We start from the raw sequence: 21,372 nt of genomic DNA, 5'->3' as shown, positions 1-21,372 counted from the left end.
AGCTGTAATGATGCCACTGACTTGAAGAACTTTTGAAAGGGATTGGATAAATTTATGGAGGATGTGTATAGAACATATATTCCTAGGCCATTCTGTCCAGCTGAGTTAAACTGATCTGCATGAAGTACAAATTAAAATGCCTTCTATCCATTCTTACCTTTTGTGCATGTAGGAAGTGCTTCAAAAATATTTGATGCAATAGCTAACTATAAAAATGTGTGGCTATGCAAAAACCAAATGATGATTGTCATAGGTTCAATTACATGCCACTGTGTCTTTTCTGGAATGATGATAGTGGTGGTAGGGAGATATACATAAAATTACTTACTCATTATGTTGCTTTATTTGCAAGATTGTGTAAAGATGTGTAGTCATCCAGTTTGAAGCTCAGTTTTTCCTGAATGATCAGCTATCATTGGTGGCAAGGGCTCCTGAAACTTCCACAAGGATCTGAGCCACGTGAATCTTTTTCAGAAATATGGAGCACTTTATACATGTTTAATCATGCTGGTAATGGCCATCCTGGTTTAGAGTCCCCACAGAATTCTCACCACATAAGCAGTTCAGATGCTTAGCAGTGTGCTACCAAGCAATAGGTCACTGTTAGATAAGGGATCAGATGCTGTGCATCAGGGACAAGCTTCCTGGTGCCTTACAGAAAGTTTGAATGTCATTTTTTTTTATCCCCAGCTGGCAAGCAACTCTAGAATTATAGTCCATGGTATCTGAAGGGCAACAGATTGCTTGCCTCTGCAATATAAAAATGTTGGTGACTGGCAAATTTGTCAAATGCTGAATTAAGTCGCAGCCATTCCATTTTTAGGTCATTTAGAGTGGTCATTTTAAGTCACTCCTTTTTAGATTGGTCTTATTAATGGTTTTCTGTTACAATTTGCCTTGATTCATGTTGTACAAGGAGTTGCACATCCAGTTCTCAGGATATTTATTCAGTTGTTTACACAGGGCTGGATCCAGTAAAATGCAAATCCATTTCCATCCAATCAGAAACTTCCCATCCAGGTCCCTCAAATCTACACCAGAGGGTTCCTCCAAAGCTCTGAAACAGATGGGCTTGAGGCAGCTGGGGGAAGGAATAATTCTTGTTGGTTGCAGTTGCTGTTCCTTTAGTGGCAAGCCAGTCATACAACCTATTGCATTCGAGAATCTGGTGATTTCCCCTTCTCTCTCATTCTTCTCAAACACAGGAAGAAATTGTTATTTAATTAATCTGAAATTATTTATTTCCATAATAAAAACCTTGTGTGACTGGTTGATGGAAAGAAGCACCAAGAATGGTGTTTTGTTAAGTTATCCCCATGTAATAAGTTAATTACCCTTGTTCGCTGCTGAACAATAAGTCTACTTCCTCTAATTGTTGAGCAAATAGTAATGTGAAAGTACGCAGATTTGGCAGAAAGCCATCAGTTCCCTACTAAAGCAGATCTTAGTCACTGAAGAGTCTGAGTGATATGAATGACGGTCCCACTCAGTTGCGTAACTATTCTCTGGTTACATCTGAGGCAGACTTTTGAAGCAGCATACCGCAAGTAAACAATTGTGATTCTGACTCTCTGGAGCACAAGATTTCATCTCAGTGACTTAATCATGTTGGTGGTGTGGATTTTTCCCCTGGAAAGGGGATGGAAAAGATGAGATGATCAGCTTTGCCAGTTTGGCTTTATCACTCAGATAGGTCTTTGCTCAGGTGGCTGCAGGTATGATTCCAGAGTACCATGCTTGGCTGCAAATGGTCCAACAAAATCAATAAAAAAATATGTTAGCAATTGAAAAAGGTTCCTGTTGGCCCACTCACTGTATTTTAGACTCAGAAATATACTGCTAATTATCACTTTACACAGAATGAGGCGATAAAGTGATAGATCATATAATATCATATTTTAGTTGAAGGGGCAAATTCATAACTTACTTTTAAATTCTGTTGCATTTTTAAAGCTCTCTGCATGTGAAAGTTGGAATATGGTGCATTGGACAGGATGAAATACAGGTTAACAACAGTAATTGGGGCTGGGAACTCCATCACTAAGTGACGCAGTCGTAAGGCACAATGTCACGTGACCATGCCAACTTATGATGGCAGCTCTGGCATTTTCAGTTGTGGTTGTTAGATGAATCCTGCATGGTTGTTAGGCACGACATCACGTGATCACCATTTGTGACCTCCTGTTGGTTTTCTCATTGACTTTGCTTGTTAGAAGCTGGCAGTGAGGGTTGCAAATGGCAATTATGTGGCTGTGGGATGCTGCGACCATCATACTTGCGAGCTGGTTGCCAAGCGCCCAAATTGTGATCACGTGACTGTGGGGACACTGCGACGGCTGCATCTTGGAGGACCAGCCATAAGTCTCCTCGTTCAGTGCTGTCATAAGTTTGAATGGTCGCTGAATGAATGATAGTTAACTGAGATCTACCTGTATATAGGGGAACTTTGAAATAAACCTGTTTCTTTAACTGAGTACTCAGAAAGAATGTTCACCAAACCTACTCACCCCTAGTTCCATATTCTCCTTTTTTGCAAGCTTAGTCCCCTTTTCTCTTGTGTCTCTTCCTACAGCTTCTATACACACACACTCACAGACAGCACTTTGGGGAAGAGGTGTAAATTGCAGCAGGATCCTGAAATATTCCAGGCTATTCAAACAGGAAAACAGATTTTCTGTTAGGGAAGCAATTCGTTGACCTCCACCACTTTCTACAACCTTACCTTTTTAGGGGAAGAGAAAAGAGGATCATCAAAGAGGGAAGCAAATGGGTTAGAGGTGAACCTGTACTCAGTTAAAGAAACTTAGGTTTATTTCAAAGTTCCCCTATATACAGGTAGTTCTCAGTTAACGACCATTCATTCAGTGACTGTTCGAACTTAGGACAGCGCTGAACGAAGAGACTTATGTGTTAACTTAAAGAAGTGCCATTCTGACTATTTGAGTGCAGGTCTTTGCATTTTTAAGGACTTGTGGTTCAAGCTAGTTGCCTCATTCATCTGTAGTATGTGGGGTGGGAAGCAAATGCATGCTTTATAGTGGCCATCAACCTATGCAATCATTTCAGGGGTAAACTGAATTTGGGGCCTTCTAATTTCCTGTTTGTACCCCTGTTTTTGGCAGGTTTCTGCAGTGTTTGTGGACAAAGGAATGCTTCCCTGTAGCCAAGCTGTAATTCATATGTGCTAAAGGAGACAAGGCAGATTTCAACAAAGACAAAAGCTGAGCAGACAAGATGGACAGTTAACTTTCAGCATGTTGCTTGTTTACTCAGAACTAAATTCCCATTTGATTTTAGTGAGTCTTACTTTGTGTACTTTGTACACACAATGAACTTTACATATTGCCTGAATATGAGGGGAAGCTGTAATGCACCTTTTTTTTTTCTACTAGGAGTTTAATGGTAATTGTTTTCCCCAGCCAAGTATATGAAATTACAGGATCATATACTGTATGAGCTTTGGATCAAAACCTGAGCATCTGTGTACCTTGCTGTTGATCCGGCAAATGACCTGTGATGTATAGATTGGCCCTTTTAGTAATTCTCATGAGGCAGCCTCCCTTGCTTCTGCTGGTGCTTTTACATCATGTTGTTAAAGAGAATTCAAGGTTAGCCAAGTCTGGGTCCTGGAGCCAGAGGTCTGCTCAGCAATGTCATTTGGGAAATAGGAAGCATGGAAGGGGAGAGAACTGCTGAGGAAGTGTGAGGGTGACACCAACACTCTGCCTTGGAAATGCGGCCTGCTTTTGGCCCAGGGCTCCTGCTGTAGTGAGATTATTGTCTTTCCTGGCCAACATTCGTGGCATGAGACAGCCGACTTTTGTGTGGAGCAGGAAGCAATCAGAAAGATGTGTGCCTTTGTGCTTTGGCTGAAGCTGAAGTCCAAATTGCCATATTCCCTTCTAAGTGCATCAGAGCTTAACAGCTGAATAGAAAAGGTACATTAAAGAGGAAAATAATCTGGGTGGGAAGCCGGAAAAGTAGCAGCTCTCTTTTAACCTTTCCCACACCTAGCTTTCCTGATAGTGGTCCATCTGAGTGACTCTGACACTGGAAAACAAGGAGGGAAGGAGTAGAGAAAATAAGGGCAGGAGAAGGGCAGGGGAAAAGGAAAATGAAGACTGGGTATGCGGGGTTTCTGCTGAACCAACTAATGTTGTTCTGAGAGACGGACAGATAGACCAGTAGACAGATAATCAAAAGGCTTCTGTTGAATCCAGCAAACTAGGCTTCATTCCATGTTCTCCAAATTTATCACTAGTTCTGACATCAGAAAAGTTGAGCTGGATGATGAATACAGTAGCATGTAAGGATGTTCTGTTGCTGAATATGTCAGAAAAGCTCTCCTTTGGGGTCTGGAGCCTAGTTGCGAGGTTTGAACTAAAAATAATCAACAGCCTTTAAAGGCAGACAGTCTACTTCTTCATTCCTAAATTTTGTGGCACTATCTGGAAAAGATGGAGGCAGAAAGGGTTAGATGGTAGAACTTCTTCAACCAATGTGAAATGTTGGATTGTGCTAACTTTGGAGCTGGTCTAGATAATTGGCAGCATATGTTTTTCCTCATAGCAACACCAGGCAGCCACTTTTTAAAGAGCTAATTTTCTTAAGTGTTTTTAGAAGCAGATTCATGTACACTGCATTATAGCAATCTAGTTTGGAAGTAATTAGTGCATAGGGTAGAAAGCTGATCAGGGTTCAGATGAGAGACCATGAAGAAAATCCATGACTATAACCTGGACTGGAAAGTTAAAACAAAAAATCCCAGAAAAAGGCAGTGGTACTCATTTTCATACTGCTGTCAAGAAAAATGCATGGTTGTATCCATGTGGTCATCATGAGTCAATCCAAGATAGAAGTCACCTTTACTTGAAGCTAGGGATGGCTGTGGGTGTATGCATTGCAGTCCTAAGCTGGAAAAAACAGCATTTTGGGCTGCTGCCACCATCCTTCCTTCTCCATGAGCACAGAAGATTCTTTGGGCACAGCATAACTCCATCCAAGACTTCTTCTGCTTCGCTGACTAGATTGGTTGATTTAAGGTAGCAGGAAATCTGCACAACTAAGTGTTGGGGGCAGCTTAACTCTCATAATATTTTTGACAGAAAACAATAGTGAAAAGAGGCCACATTCAGCTCCTGGAGGAAAGAGTTCTGAAGCCCCCTTACGGAGAAGACCAGATTTACTGTGCCTACCAGTTTCTAGGCAATTACAGTTTTTGAACAAAGAGAGCTTTGCACAGAGCTTAATGCAGCAATTCAGCTTAGATGAGGCCAAAAGAATGTGTGAACTTGGCTAAAGCTACTTTCTCAAGGATGGAATGCACTTATTGCATCAGCCAAAGCACTCTAGGCCGTAGCTGCAGCACATAAATCCAGTAAATCTAAACTGGGTCCAGAGAGTCTTCTAAATGCATCTCATCCTTGTGAGGAAATTATTTCATATGGAGAAAGGAGATACTGGTTTTCTTAGTAAAACTAGTTAGAAATTTCCTTCGTTCATAGGAAAAAGGAAACTCTGCTTGTGCTCAGATAAATAAATAAATGTTCCAACTCCTTTCTAACTATTCGTCCATACCTACAGCCAGACTGACCCCTGATAATACTCTCTGCTTGAATATTTGAAGCATGAAAGATGTTTCAAGAGAGATGAAAACCTCACAGGATTACCTCCAAAAAAAGCAGGTGATTAGTGCAGAAAAAAAGAAGAGAAAAGGAAGTTGGAACAGAAGGGTGGGTGTGTTGCTGGCAAGAACGTTGCATTTATAGCCAGCACTAAAATTGCCTCCAAGCTAGAATTCACCATGGCTTAGTCTTCTAATGTGTATTCGTTGCCAAACATCAGCCTTGGAATATATGAAATAATAACAATAATACTATTAAGGAAAAGATTAAGCCAGGAAAAAAGTAAATTTTCTCTTTGTTCCCAAACTTAGAAAACTGCCCATCTATCTGGTAGTATACAGAGAGAGACTTCTAAGAAACTCCATTAAGAAAAGTGTGGTGATGATGAAATGAGTACAAATACACTTAAACTTCTGTACTTTTGTATTTAACATTATCAAATGAAATCCCCTTTTTAAGCATGTTCTGCATCTGGAAAAAGTTTGAAAACCCCTGGTCTAACTCAGAGCTATAGACAACAACCATAAGATGTTAAAGATGACCACCAACTTCAACAATATTTGAAGGACCATAATATGAATTTGTGAGGAAAAATATATTTTTGAAAACCACTTGCTTCAGGATGCATATGGTGTCTACTTGGCCTACAGAAGGTTTTCCACCCAAACAAAGCTTTCTGAAAAAGTTAGCAATTACATAACTGGGGAGAGATTAATTAGTGATTAAACATTAAGAAGCAGATAGTGAAAAACTGGAAGGGTTGCAAAGGACCAGGCCACCTCCTGCCCATCAGATGTCTTAGATTACAACTTCTTTCCATTTGCCATGCTGACAAGAGCTGATGGGATTTGGAGTTCTAAAAGCCAATGGAGGCCACCCATTTGCCAACCCCTGCAATGGAAGGATGTAAATTGTAGGTTACTTCAATGATTGCAAGAGGAAGTTGCTTTCTAAATCTATTCATATATGAGTAGGAGTGAGAGATGAGCAGTGAAGAAGCCACTTTTGCTGACAACACTGTTTTTAAGTGGTAAAGTTAGAAAGGACTGAGAAGAGTTTGGAAGGATCTAAATTAAGTGCTGTCTAGATTTATCTCAGTGTTGGTTAAAAAAAATCCTATTTCACATATGTGATGAGTTTGACATGACAGCAACTGACCAGGAAATATTTCCTGGGACAAAGGTGGCTGTACCTAACAAGCTGAAATGGTGCTGTCTCTCATATTTAGAGCCAGCTACAAGAAGGGTTATCAGAAATTGGGATGGTTAGAATCCTCATTATGTTTGTGGATATTTCTTGCAGAGTGTGGAATTGTATAGCCTTCCAAGATGCTTCTAGGATAATCCACATTTCAAAAGTAATAACTGTACAGTACGTGCTTTTTTTTACTTCTTTAGTAATGTGCAGCCTAGCCTTTCAACTTGCAAGTGTCTCTTCTGCCAGCTTCTTGTGGTGTGGGGAATAAGTTTCCTAGTCAAGCTGCTGTGATGAATGGGACCTACTGCCCAGAAGTTTGGTGAAGTAAAATCTGTAACTCTCCCAAATTCAAAGAGATTGACGGCTCCTTCTTAAGACCATTAGGAGGGGAGAAATATGAAAAATAAAATCCAGCTATGGTGTAGGGACTTAAGTGTAGTTTTCATAGGCAGACTACTAACAGTTCAAATATGTGTTGCGTTGCAAATGTACAATATTCCCACATATTTCCCCTCTTTCCTCTTTCCTTCATGTGTTGTTTTTTAGCGCTTTGACTGTAATTTTCTTAAGCCATAGTTTCTCAGTCCAGGAATGTTTCTTGTCTTGCTTAATGAATGCTTGTTTAATAAACCATGGTGAAGATTTCTGTACCTGAGTTACTCCCTTGTCTTGCATTATTCCAGAAGGCTTTAATGCAACCATCATGTTCTACATAGATTTTTTTATTTGCAAGTGGACAGGAATAGCCTGTCATTCATTATGCAACCGTATCTTCAATGGACTTTGATCTCCCCTTGCTTTCTGTGGGTTAATGAAATCTAAAAGGAAGACACTGTAAAAAAAAAAGTCTTGTTCCTGTTGAGTGTTTGGAATAGTTGGAGAATTTCTCCCCCCCTCCCCCCCAGTGTTTGGAGAGTTTCTGCTTCATCTGGGGAAAAAAATCAGGCAATTTATTTGCCTAGAAATTTGGCAGAAAAGTTGAAAAGGCCATTTATGCCCAATTCTAACTGCAGTTAAGGACAGCTAAAATCTGACCTGGGCTAATACAACACTTTATCCTTTTCGTTAAGAATTCTGTTCCTCTATCCATTACCTTCTGAAAGTTTATGGTGACAAACTCTTCCCCTTCTCAGAGCTTATCTTCTGGGCGCAAAGATGATGGTGCATTCCATGGTAGGAGTTACATGGAAGAAGATATTGAAAGTTCTTCCCTGAATAGAATAGTCTATATTTTGTCTTCCTCTGGATTATGACAGCAACAAATACTATGGTACCAATAAATGTTTCAGGGATCTCAATCAGTTTCAAAGGCTGAAAATGTAACATAGAAGGCATGTTATATGGCATGTTAGAGCCAAACTGAGTAGTAGAATCCACTACTCAAAGATGCTATATTCCTTGTCACAAAATAAATCCTCCAGTCCATTTATTGCAGATGAAGCTGGCATAGAAGCATAAAACTCTTCTGAGTTTGTTACAAATTCAAAGATGCATCTGCTGAATGGTATAGTTCGCTTGCCATGTGGTCTTACTCAAGTCACTTGTTAACACTTTAACAGTTAAACTGAATTGGATCTTAAGGATCAGAGTGCAATGTTGATAATTTTCTTTTGTATTGTATTCCCCCGTTTCTGTTCTTCCTTGCAGGCTAAAGATGTAAGACCTTACTTTAGTCTGTATTCATTAACTCCAAGGCTGCCTATAAATTACAGGGCAGATGACTTGTTCAAGGTATGACTTTACTCTAGTTGTGGTGGAGCTGGATGTTGGGAGAGGCATATTTAGAAAGTGTTGAAAAATTCAGGTCAGACTTGACATGATCTGTCTTTATGATAGGTCGAATGTCTGCTGTCCTATATAGAAGTTTGTTAGTAGTTAGTTTTACATAATGCTACTTTCTGTTCTCATGCTGGAGAACAAATGGAATCCCAGAACCAAGCATTTGGGGTTAACTGTCTGATAATCCTTTGAAATTGGAATTCTGTTTGTCTACGAGATGTTCAACACCTGTAGTGTTACTTCCGTGGGTCCACTTTAAAATATGTATTTTAGAATATTTTTAAAATATTTTAAAATAGAAGTTTGAAAAATAAAAATAAAATAAATAAAAATATTTTTTAAATTCTCCTGTCACTCAATTTGTTGCCAATAGTTTCTAATTTGAAGTGCTGGTTTGAATCTATAAAGCCCTACATGGCTTAGCACCAGAGACCATCTCCTCCAAGTAGAATCTGCCCAGCCCATGAGAATATGTAGAGAGAGAATACTTATTATTATTAGATTATTAGATTTTTATCCCACCGCTTTTTATACAGTATATAACTCAAGGCCACGAACATACCTAGTAATATGATCCTGTCCCTACATATTCCCTTTCTGAATTGGCCTCCATGTTGTCAAGCATCTTGTCTCTGGAGGTACACCTGGCATTCTGCTTATTACCATTCAGAACTTGTGAAAACAGTTTTGTTTAAATAAGTGTTGGGAGTCAGTTAGTTTGTTTGCTTATTTATTTATTTATTTGATTTGTAAGGCCGGCCTTCTCTCCATAGCAACTCTGGGCAGCTAACAATGCATAAAAACAACTAAAAAGTTTTATTTTTAGCTCTGTTACATGAGATTTTATGGTGACTGTTTTAGGCTGCTGTTTTTATGCAGGTTGTTATTTAAGTATAGAACTCTTCATTGCTTTGGGCTTTCTCACTGATATGTGTTCTTAACTTTATAATTGTAAACTTCTTGGGAGCTGGGTGGTAATTAATTAACTCAGTCAGATGTAGTGACATTGAATTAAGCCATTGTTTGTTTTAACAAGAGTTTATAAAAAAAACTCAGTGGGTTGATCTGTACATGAAGCTAAACCACCAACCATAAGCCATGGTTTATAACTGCAGTGACTGGGTTTACATATCACAATAAATCAAAACCAAGTGGATCATACTGTGGCCAAGTCTGAAGTATGAAGCCAGCTAGTCTGATTGAGAATGTACGACTGAGAAATGATAGGGGGCTTAAAGACAGAAAAACATTTAAGACATCAGAAAAGAAAGAAAAACTCCTATCAGAGCATTCCCATCAGGCCCATATTTGGCAGCTGGTGGTAAAACAATATGGTAAATAAGTCTTCTGAATAAATATATTCAAGTAACAGGTTCTTGTGGCACAATCTTTATATTTCCTATAGTTTACTCATAGAAGAAAAAAGTGTTCTTATTTCATTATAAAGTACATAGAGGGATAGCATCTGTATAAAGGGGATGCCAACCTTTGTTTGCAATGAAGGTGGAGTAGAGAAAACTGTATAAATAAAGTGGGGGAAAAGCCTTTAGGACATGTTAATTCTCTGCATACTTGACCATTGTATCAGGTAGCTAGTGGTGTTCCTTACTGTTGGGTTCTTCTTCCCTTTATGGATGTACCTAACTTTACCTAAAATCTCTTGCTTCTGCAGTGGCTTCTGTGAAAAAGCTAATCTGTATGGGGAGGAATAGGAGAAAATCTACCGTTGGCATTCTAAATAGACCAGCTGTAGCCCCAACTGAGCCACCACACAGTAACACCAGGAATGATAATTAAGCACAATAATAATTTTGCCAGTGTAATATCTAGAAGATTTTATGTATAAAATAACAATAGTTGTGTCCCTAACACTGACATTGCTCATATCTTAGACTTGGCTCATGTAGTAGTTTCATATTGTGGTGAGAACTATGGGGTTTCAGTTACCTCATACTGGCTTTTTGCCATGCTTCTGTGGACTGTGGAAATTATTTGAACTCTGACCAGAGCCACTGTATATGCATCAGATACTAGCACTCCATCAAAATTAACTAGTAAATAATCTTCTTAGAAAAATAGTATGAAAGATGCTATGGGGAGAAAACCCAAAGGACAAAGTTGTTGTAGCCAGCTGAGGTATCTTGAAAGGGAATTAAGGATAGTGTAGTCTCACTAGTGTAGTGAGAAAGAAAACTAGGAGACATCTAAAGGAGCCAACATGGTTGAATAGGCAGCTTGTGAAGGAGCTGGGACTAAGGACAGATTCTTATTGGAAGTAGAAGGAAGGGCTAATGGTGAAAGAAGTCTGTACAGTTTCAGCTCAGAAACATAGGAATAAGGTCAGGAAGGCAAAGGCCGAAAATGAGCTAAGACTAGCAAGACAGGCAAAATCCAGCAAGAAGTGTTTATTCAGATATGTTAACAGCAACAGGAAGACAAAAATGGTAGCTTTGCTCCTTCGTCCACATAGTGAGATCTTAACAGATGACCAAGAGAAAGCGGAGGAACTCAATTCCTATTTTGCCTCTGTCTTTGCATCCAAAGGAAATAGTGAATTAAGTAGCACCGACTGGGAACAAATACAACAGGGAACAGTGTAGGTCAGTAAGAATGTGGTAAAGGGTCTTTTTGCTAATTTGAATGCCTTCAAGTCCCTAGGCCCTGTTGAAATACAATCTAGAATACTAAAAGAACTGGTGGAAGAGCTCTGGACCTATGTCATTTTCTTGAAGGAGTCATAAAGGACTGGGGAGATGCCAGAGGACTGGAGAAGAATAAATATGGTCCCCCTCTTCAAGAAAGGAGAGAAAGAGGATACTAGTAAGCTAGCATTGGTTCCTGGAAAGATGTTAGAGTAGATAAAATGTAAAGTATTTCAAAAATCCTAAAGGTGCCAAAAATCCTAACTACTCATACAGACTAATGAGATCAGAGCTAGTAGTGTCTGATAAGGAAAGAGACCTTGGTAAACAGTTCAGTGAAGGTGTCAACACAGTGCATCCACTATAAAAAAGGCAACAGTTTGTTAGCGATAATAAGAAAATAGATACGCCAATATTATAATGCCCTTATAGATCAATGGTGCAACCACATCTGGGAAATTGTGTGCAGTTCTGGTCGCTGCAGCTCAAAAGGAATATAGTGGATCTAGAGCAGGTGTGCAAAATTATGCATGGTGTGGATAAAGTAAACAAGGAAAAGCTATTTTCCCCTTCCCAAAATACTAGAACCAGAGGTCAGCCAATCAAATTGAATCCTGGAAGAATCAGAACAGATGAAAGCAAGTATTTTTTATGCTATACATAATCAAACATTGGAATTTGCTACCACAAGATGTGGTGCTGGCTTCAAAAAAGGGTTTGGACCCCATGACCAATTCATGAAAGTCATGGGGATCAATGGCTATTAGACTTGATGGTAGTGTGACTGTGAAGGCCACCTGCTGGTAGACGAGTAGGCCTCCTTGTGCAGTTGGTTGGCCACTGTGAGTATGTACTGCTGGACTAGATGAGCCAAGGCAGTCCAGCAGGACACTGCTTATGTTCTTATAACAAAGGCCATTTGTAGGCATCTTGAGGACAGTGCCATTATTGCTAAGAGTCAGGATGACTCTGTCAAAAATAGATCATGTTGTCTCGTTCTTTGACAAGATAACTATTTTAGTGAACAAGGAGAACCCTGTGGATATAATCTACCCTTTTAGCAAAGCTTCTGGCAGGGTTCCAAATGACATTCTCATTGACAAGTTGTTGAAGTATGATTTAGATGGCACAACATTAAGGTGGGTCTGCAACTGGCTGGCTAACTGCATTCAGAGCATTGATGTATCTACCTCAAATTGAACAGCATTAGCCAGTGGGGTCTCTCAGAAATCTCTCAGACTGGTATTATTCAATATTTTTATTAATAACCTGGGTAATAGGATTGATGGGCTGCTTATCATATTTGCCAATGACACAAAATTAGGTCAGGCCAACATCCAGAATTACAGAACATGGTTGCAGTATAATCTGGACAAGTTGAAAGATTGGGCGGAGAGGAACAAGAAGTCCTCCAGCAGGGAGAAATATAAGGTATTACATTTAGCGAGAGAAACTATAGGGCATAGGTACAAGATGTGGGATTCCTGAAAGCACTATATCAGAGAAGGACTTGAGTATGAACATCAAGCTGAGCAGATCTGTGGAGTCCTTATCCCCTCTACTCTGCACAGATGATATCACACCAGTGTATGAATCTGGGCATCTCATTTCCAAAAAGGTATTGACAGATTAGGGTAAGATCAGAGGAAGGTGACAAAGATAATACAGGGACTTGAGGACATGCATTATGACATCAAGCTGAAGAAATTCAGATGTTCAACTTGGAGAAAAGATGGCTGGGGAAAACATATTATTGTTTATGTACCTAAAAGAGTGCCAAGGGAAGGCAATCAGGAATAATTTTCCATTGCCACAGAAACAAGTACAAGTTGCAGGCAGCAGCTACCATGATTTCATTTAAATATAATAAAACTTGATGGTAAATCTGTACAGCAATAATCCAACCTAGGTGTCATTTATTACTGTAGGCCCTCTGGAACAACTCAATTTTAGCTAGTTTCCAGAATTGTGATCCAATATGTATGTTCTTCTTTGCTGTGAGAAAATCTCATGTTGGGTGGAGATTGTGTATATTTTCTCACATAGTGAAAGCTTGTATTTGCCATGTCAGAATTATTTGGAAGAAAGAATGAAGAGGAGAATTGTAGTTTTGATCTACATAATTCAGTAGAGTCTCCCTGAAATTGAGAAACTTTGGCTAGATGGTTTACTACTCAGACTGAAGGACAGCAACATTGTATTTTGAGTAGAAGTTTGGACATTTTGAGCAAAACTAGAGAAATTTGCGAGCTGAAACCAGCTTAGTCTCAAACAGAATATAAAAATTTGAATTTTGGTACAGGAACCAGAAAATGGCTCCAGAAAATGACCATGCTATTATAAAAACCATTCATTAAAAGTACAATAACCGGTCCTGTAAGCAACATCTTATAGCTGGAGCTTTGTCAAAAGTACCTATAAATATAAAACCTAGGAACAAGCAGGAATCCACATAACTCATAAATACAATATGGGTTACTGTTCCCAAAGTGAAATAGAAACTGTTTATATGAGAAGCAGTTTCTCCAAGCTCTTAGCCCTTGAGTTTTCAGGGTTTTGAAAACAGCTGTTGATCTGGAGGAGGGGGAAGCCAAAAATCACAAAAATGTGGCTAAAATTAGAATATTGGGTGTGTTAAGATTTGAGCAAAGGGCATAGCACCATCCTTTTAAGCAACAGGGATTACACTGTTCTGAGCATAATCCATGTTGGATTTTATTTCTTCTTTCTATAGAAAAGGAAAAGCTCTGATTAGAGGCTGATTAGAAACTGTTGCATAAATCCCAGACTCAGAACTCTATAGTTGCTATTCCTTTTAAAGTGACTTGCATTTTGAAATGAATATTTTCAAAGAGCAAGTTGTTTTGTACTTATGCTTTTTGTGGCATTGAATGCTATAGCTTTAAGATGCCTTACCCCAGCCACACAAGCCTGTTGACTGAACATTACATGGAGTAGCAGATGAAAATAACTGGTTCTGAAACAGTATCTTGGTTAGTAGTGATATAGTAACAGTCAACAGCCAAGTAATTAACTCTTCCCTTTTAAATAAAATAAATTTTAGTTGAATTTATTCTCCCATGTGAATTTTTGGAACCTCATACAAGGGGTGTCCATGTGTGTGCATGTCTTCGAGTCAGTGTTGACTCCTGGCTACTGCCTGGACAAGTCCATGAAGTTTTCTTGGCAAGGTTTTTCAGAAATGGGCTGAGAGTGTGTGTCTGGCCCAAGGTCACCCAGCTGGCTTTGGGCCTAAGGCAGGCGTAGAACTCAGAGTCTCCTGGTTTCTAGCCTGATGCCTTAACTGCTACACCTTATAAGTACATACACCATACAAGTTACCATCATTAAAAAATGTAAAGTCTCCTTTGAGTTAAGCTTGATTCCTGAGGACTTCATAGACTACCCATATAGTTTCTTGGGAACAATATGGAAGTTGTTTACCTTTATCTTCTTCCAGGATCTTTGTTTGATTTCCCAGTCTAGTCTATTGCCTTGGTATTTGTGGGAAGTACTGAACAAGGCTGACCCAGTGCTTAGCCCAGTGCTACCACCTGTGAGCTACGATAATTCAGTCAAGATGAGAATTACGGTTCTGAACATACTTTTACCATTCCTGAATGTCTTTAGTGTCTTTTGCTAAGTGTACATAGTGACAATGCAGAAGCTTTAGTAAATGCCAGGCCTTGTCAAGCTTGGAAGAGACCTTGCTATGCCCTATCTAGGATATTTAGAAAAGCATGTTAGATGATTTCCTTGAAGCTCATGACAGAATTGTCTCTCATTAGAAAATGGTGAAATAAGTTGCTTCTAGGCCATCCATGGCTACATTCAAGAGATCTGAAGCAGAAGGCAAAGGACAACATGTGATTTATCAGTGTCGTACTTCTTAAACTCTGCATGGTTATCTCATTTCAGGTTTGTCAAGCAATCCGTTTTTCAAATCTACTAGTCTCCTTCTTTTTACACTTTGAATGTAAGGGGAAGGGGCTTATTGAGTAATGTTATATTACTGCTTTATAATTGATTCATAGCCTAGTCAAGTAATTCAGTGCTAATTCAGCTTCTCTCTAGTAGTCTGTGGCCTCCCTAACCTCTTACTCTTGAGTAAAATCCAAAAGAAGAAGTCAAGAGAAACTCCAGTCAGTCAGTCAGTCTAATCTCAGACCGAATAGTAAGTGCAACCAGGGAAGCTGTAGGGTAGAGAAGAAAACCATAGCAAAACATAATAGCATCCTCTGGCAATTTGCAACCATGAAGGAGCACTCACACACACACACAACCCTGAAAAAATTGGAAAGAATCCTGAGATTAAGGTACAAAAATAGAAACATTTTTCATAGGGGAGGAAAGTTTTTAAGAAACTCAAATACCTTTTTATGTTTCTGGCCTGCTGATACTCCTGCTTTGATTCTCATAAGTTTTTCAGCCATTTTGAATCCAGGCTATCTTGCCAATCTAATTTCAAAATCTGGATTGGAAACATTTTTTCCACCAGCCATGTCCTTCTCAGTAAATAACACACAGTGGAATAAGGTAATTGAAAATGAGATAGAATGTTAGGAACATTAACTGGAGGACCTTTATTTAATCTTCTCCCTGAGGTCAGCTTAGCAAATGTTTTTTTAATCAACATTATATCAGCTTTTACATCTTGAAGTACTTTTTTGAGAGTCAAGCAGCTGATTCCTCTGGATTCAATCTTCTACTCAAGAAGAATTAACATATGATTGGAAAATTGCCACAGCAGTTGTTAGAGTGAAGAATGATGTTGTGTGTTTGTCTTTGGAGCCATGGTTAGGCTTCAAGGTTAGCAGTGGACTTAAGTTACTGTGTCTGCTGCATTACTCAGTTGGTCTCTGCAAAGTGCCCTCTCCCCTTCATAATTTCCTGTCGAGGCTTTTCTCTTACAAGCACAACAGAGAACCGAAAAAAGAGAGTTTACACAGCTTGGTGCTTTCATCTGAATTATAGCTATCCGGTGTGCAGTTTATAGACTGATGATATGTGTTGATGGCTTTCAGTTGATAGATCATAAGTATAGGATTGTGTCTTAAATAAACAGCGTGGAGCACAAATGAGGATGGATAAATTGTTCAATTTCAACTTCCCTTGGTCTGTATTCTTTCCTAATCTTAAAAGCTGTTCTGTCCTATTTCTGCAAGGTGATTCATAGGCCATTTTATGTGCATTTCTCCTAATGTGCACATTGTTGCAAGCAATCATTGCTAATACAGTGTATAGCATATTAATGTATATCATATATTAATATTTGATATTCAATTTCTATGTAGATTTTCCCTTAATAGATGCAATGTTGCAATCATGTTTTGATTGAAGAACTACCTTATAAAATTCAGACAAATGCAAAATATCATTTATCTTTATATATTAGTTGTGGGAATGCTTCACCTTTTAATGTGACTCTATGTTTTCTCCAATGTGAAAGACAAACTGGTGTCCCTGTTGCTTATACCTCTGGTTATTTTCCTATTTATTCTCAGCTCTATTATTATTTTTCAAAAGTATATGTTGCCTTTCAGGATGTGCTACTAAACTAGCTTACAAATTAGCAAAATACAGATTCAAACCATACATAACCAAATGTAACAATACATTTTGTGAGATGGGTGGCTATTTAAATATGATGGAGGGATGAATAAAGTATTCTTCAGGTTCAATCCTAGAGACTTTATGGACACATCCATGCAGCTTTTGTAGCAGTGGTACAGAAAAGGTTTGCTGTTCCCTTATTCTGGCATACATTTTTATTTCCTGGACCACCTGCAGCCCTGGTATTTCCTGGAATCCTCCCATCCAAGTCCTTACTAAGCCTGACCCTGCTTAGCTTCTAAGCCCAGGCAAGACCAGTCAGGTACTCACTGCCATTTGCTGAGGCAACAGCAGCCTTGGTGATAACTACAATGGCAGCATCAGTTAAACATTAAATCTTAAATATTGAGGCCATTAGTAACCATCTCTCTTAAGATTTTCTCATTTCCCAAAAATGATGAAGAATGGTGGACTCATTTTTCTTTCCTCTCCAGTTTGTCTACCTCATTTATTTCCTTGCTTAGGCATGATTTATTAGGCAAGTTCTATATAAACCATTAAATTAAGACCAAATATTATTTTCCTTTAGCAGAATGAACTTGTATGACTCATCAACAGAATTATCTTGGAAGCTGCAGAATGAGAATGGTTGGACTGGTAGTTTGTGGGCTAATCACTTACAACCCCTCTCCCCCCCATCTCTTACTAAAGGCTGGGCAGTTCTGAAAGTTCTCAACTTACACCTGATGTTCCTTAGCTGAATTCCTATTGACATTGCCATGCACAGTTTCTTAGATGTTTTTGTGATGTGGGAATATAATCCACTTAACTGATCATTGCCAAGTAAACACGTTCTCAGTTTGTTACTTCCCTCAAGCAGTGGTGCCTTGGTAAAGAATTTTGCTGAGGCAGCCCAGCTTGTGCTTGTGGATCCATGCAGGACTTTTGCCAGATTTAGTCTTCCCAACACCACAAATACAAGTGACCCTGTATTCCTTTCTCCCACTTGACCTCTTGCAGGTTCTTCATCTTGAAGTTGTGATGTGCAACTTCTTTCTCTCTTCCATCTCTCCAAGAATGTACTCCTGGCCCAAGCATTTCTAATTTTGTATTGCGAAGATAAAATGCCTTGCCTTGCTTGGCTGCCCTCTTGTTTGGAAACTCACACTAAACATTTCCACATGGCTTGCAGACTTCCTGCACATACAGTATATGTATATATATCTGAAATATCTTTGCTGCCACCTCCACCACCATCATCACCCTGGAGTCCCCTGGCTTCTCCTATCTTGGGCTGTTGGCAATGACCTAGCCTTGTAACAGTTTGTCTTTCTTTTTTTACCTTTCTGTAGCTGAATTCTCTGTGGGCCTTTAAATCTGTCAACAGCTGCTACCAAGCTCAATATGCAATTTTAGTTCATTGTTTTCACAAGTTATTGACTCCAAAAAGTGTTCCAAGTCTTAAAGAAGCATTGTCCCAAGTTTGGGATAAAGCTGACTTCAATACCTCAGAAGTCACTTTAATTTTGGCTTCCTTCTCAGTTTAAAGAGTTCCTCTTATTTAATTTTTCCCTTCCAAAAACAGAGAAACTAAGATGTTTTATATGAAATTTAAAAAAGGGGGACAATTAAGGAGGGTTTTTTTTTCAGTAATAAACATTCCCTGTTATATAGTACAGCTTTCTATTTCTACATGATACAGTATAGCAGTTAACAGATGGTATGTAAAAAAAAAATCTGGCATATAATTCGCCTACAGTATTTCAATGTTTCGGAGAATATTATTGGAGGAGTCTGGGAAATGTAAACCCATCCTCTCCAGCAGCCCACACCCAGATAAGCAGGGATTAACACCAGGCAAACAATCAAGCAGAAAACAATCCCCTAATCAAGGAACTACCAAGGAGGAAACCACACCCCCCACCAAAACTGGCAAGGCAAGCTACTGTATATAAACAGGGAGCAAATCCCGCACTGATTGGCACTGATGATGTTACCTAGTTGGGTAATGAAACATTTGTAAGCAAACAATCAAGCTCAGAGAGCACCAAGGACTCCACAGTTCAGTTATTCTCTTCTGTTGGAAACACTGATTAAAGCTGGTTCTAGAGAGAGGTAGTTCTGTGCAGTTATTAAATTTTAATTTTCACTACTTGTTAACTGACCAAGCAAAATGGGCATCTAAATCCTAGACCCTAATAGACTCTGAAACTGCCAGTCTATGTTTCTGTATATGAATATATACTGGGGAAGGCAAACTTTTTGGGCCAAATGCATATTTGAAATTTTAAAAATGTGGGGAGAACATTCACATAGAGGCTGTCATGAGAGACTTACCTCTTTACAAAAGTGAACTGTGCCAAGATCTAATTAACAAGGTAATTTAAGAGTTTTCTGGCAGGGCTTCGAATAGGAGCCTGCAAGGTTTTTTTTTCTTCTTCCTTAGATGAAGGGAAGAAAATTGATTGTGCGTGTCATATGTATGGGAAGAAAGTCTCTGTGTTGAAGATGACAATGGACATTTCATTTAGTTCACTGAAATATAATAGAGGATATTTTACAAGAGCAATTATTTGAAAAAATTAAAAAACTCCAGATACTTAACTGAGGTCACAAAGGTGGTCACAAAAAGGTTCTGAAAAAAATTGGCTGTTCACACGTTGTTTTTTTACTTGCCATCTCCAGGATGAATTGGATCTCACAGATAAGAATAGAGAGGCGATGTTTGCACTCCCACCAGAGAAGAAATGGCAGATCTATTGCAGCAAAAAGAAGGTAATCAGTCCTGTAATCAAATTATGTGATAAATATTGTATATAAAGTGTGGCTTGAACTGTATGACAAAGTGTTTTTTCCTTTGATGTTTTTCAGTTTTCTATACTTAATGCAATTGCTGTTTATATTGAGGCATATTTACCTACACATAGTTATCTTTCCTTCCTGTATGCTCAGAGGGACTTTAGATGCTGGGAAGATCAATCCACCACTTACTTCTTAAATGATCTTAGGGGCAGATTTAGTTCTAACTAATATTTCTCACAAGATATTCACATTGCCCAGCAATGCTCTAGCAGATTCCTTCAGTTATATTATTCCTGCTGTTACTAGACATTTGTGAAACAGCTCATAGGTACAAGGTCTCATCCTTGCTTTCACCTGTTCCACTTTTGCAAGGCAATGGTGTTGCTTAACTCCTAGCCAAGCACGTTTGCCAATGTGACGTTTTCTAGGTTTTTGGGACTATATTTCCTTGTGAAAGTTAGTTCCCATACAGTCTGTGAAAAAATAAACTTGATAGCAAATCTGACAATTATAAGAACCAAGGGCAGATGCAGACAGTCCAACCCACCTAAAGGAGAGGATCATATAGTCTCTTATCTACAGTGGGGAGGAAAGGGAAATACAAGAAAGTTTGAACATTGTTTCTGTACAATGGTCTTGTTCTTGAATCAGAAAAAATTGCTGAAATTCTTGGCTATAGGTTCCCATTTTCTTCAGGAATGATTGCTTATCTATAGTTCTTGGAATTCTTGTGAGCTTGCCTAAGTAGTTCTTTCTTGCCTGTGGGGTAAAGCCTGACAGTCCTGTGATGAAAGGATACCTTGCAAGTAGGAGATTGGAACAAATGAGCTTTCTGGTACTCAAAGCCTCTTACTGCAACATAGCCTGGATGTCATGGTTTTAAGTTGCTCTGTGTTGATTTTCAACTGTAAGATACAACCATTATGTGACTGTGTTAAAGCTGGTGAAGCATACACCATTTGGGGCTGGTCAGGTACTGCTGCTAGTGCTTGAAGAAGCTGTATTGCAAGCACAATATAATTAATACATAAACATATTTATATACAGTATATAACAGACCCCCCCCCCCCAGTTAATATTGAATTTGGTAGACAGACTCAGCATTCACATAGCTAAGAATCATGATATCTTGAATCCATGTGCTAGGAAGCCTTGCAGTCAGGGGTCTTAATGTAAAAAGTAATGTGTGAATAATATCCAATTTCAAGATATGACACTCCTGCACAAAGGATTCTGCCCTGATTTATTCTCAACATGCTATTTTAATATGAAAGGAGTTCTACCCTTCCCATGGGGGAATATGTAAGCTTGCTCACTCTCATTAGTTTCAGTCTGAAACAGGAGACTACAGAAAATATCTGACCCACTGGAAGCTGTTGACCCTATCAACTGGCCTTAATTTTGAGCAGACCTCAATCTGACTGCTTTGCAGTGGCCCATATCTCATCAGAGCATAGGTCCTAACAAGCTAGGCACTGGCTGATGGGATTGAATTGTCTTCTTTTTCAATATATTTTCTTCCTTCCTCTGAAGAAAGAGAACAAACAAGTATACTGTATGGATGGATGGGAACATCCCAGTATTGCAGCTTGTCTTTTGGGCCCAACATTTCTCTGAGGTAGATTAGTGAGCCTGATAACTTTGGATCTCTGACAGCCTTCCATTACTTATGAGTCTTCAGACTGAAATACCAGCAAAATGTTGCCTTTCTCTGCCTTGCTAAGATTGGTAACATTGCTGAGATTTGAAGAAGGGTCAGGAACTTTGTTGATCCT

General features: G+C 38.9%; 1 protein-coding gene across 4 annotated transcripts in view; it reads left to right on the top strand.

Moving 5' to 3' along the window:
* The window catches only part of DAAM2 (dishevelled associated activator of morphogenesis 2), a 183,557-nt gene that overhangs the window by 61,384 nt on the left and 100,801 nt on the right, over positions 1 to 21,372 (top strand). For all 4 annotated transcript variants that reach the window (XM_063304775.1, XM_063304783.1, XM_063304761.1 and 1 more), the window contains exon 3: positions 19,481 to 19,570. In XM_063304775.1, coding sequence (XP_063160845.1) covers positions 19,481 to 19,570 — 90 coding nt within the window. The remainder of the gene's footprint in view (positions 1 to 19,480; positions 19,571 to 21,372) is intronic.

The sequence above is a fragment of the Candoia aspera genome, chromosome 1 (genome assembly GCF_035149785.1).
Source record: "Candoia aspera isolate rCanAsp1 chromosome 1, rCanAsp1.hap2, whole genome shotgun sequence".
In the NCBI taxonomy this organism is placed as follows: Eukaryota; Metazoa; Chordata; class Lepidosauria; order Squamata; family Boidae; genus Candoia; species Candoia aspera.
Note: the sequence above shows the minus strand (reverse complement) of the source record. Positions and strands in the feature narration are given on the sequence as shown.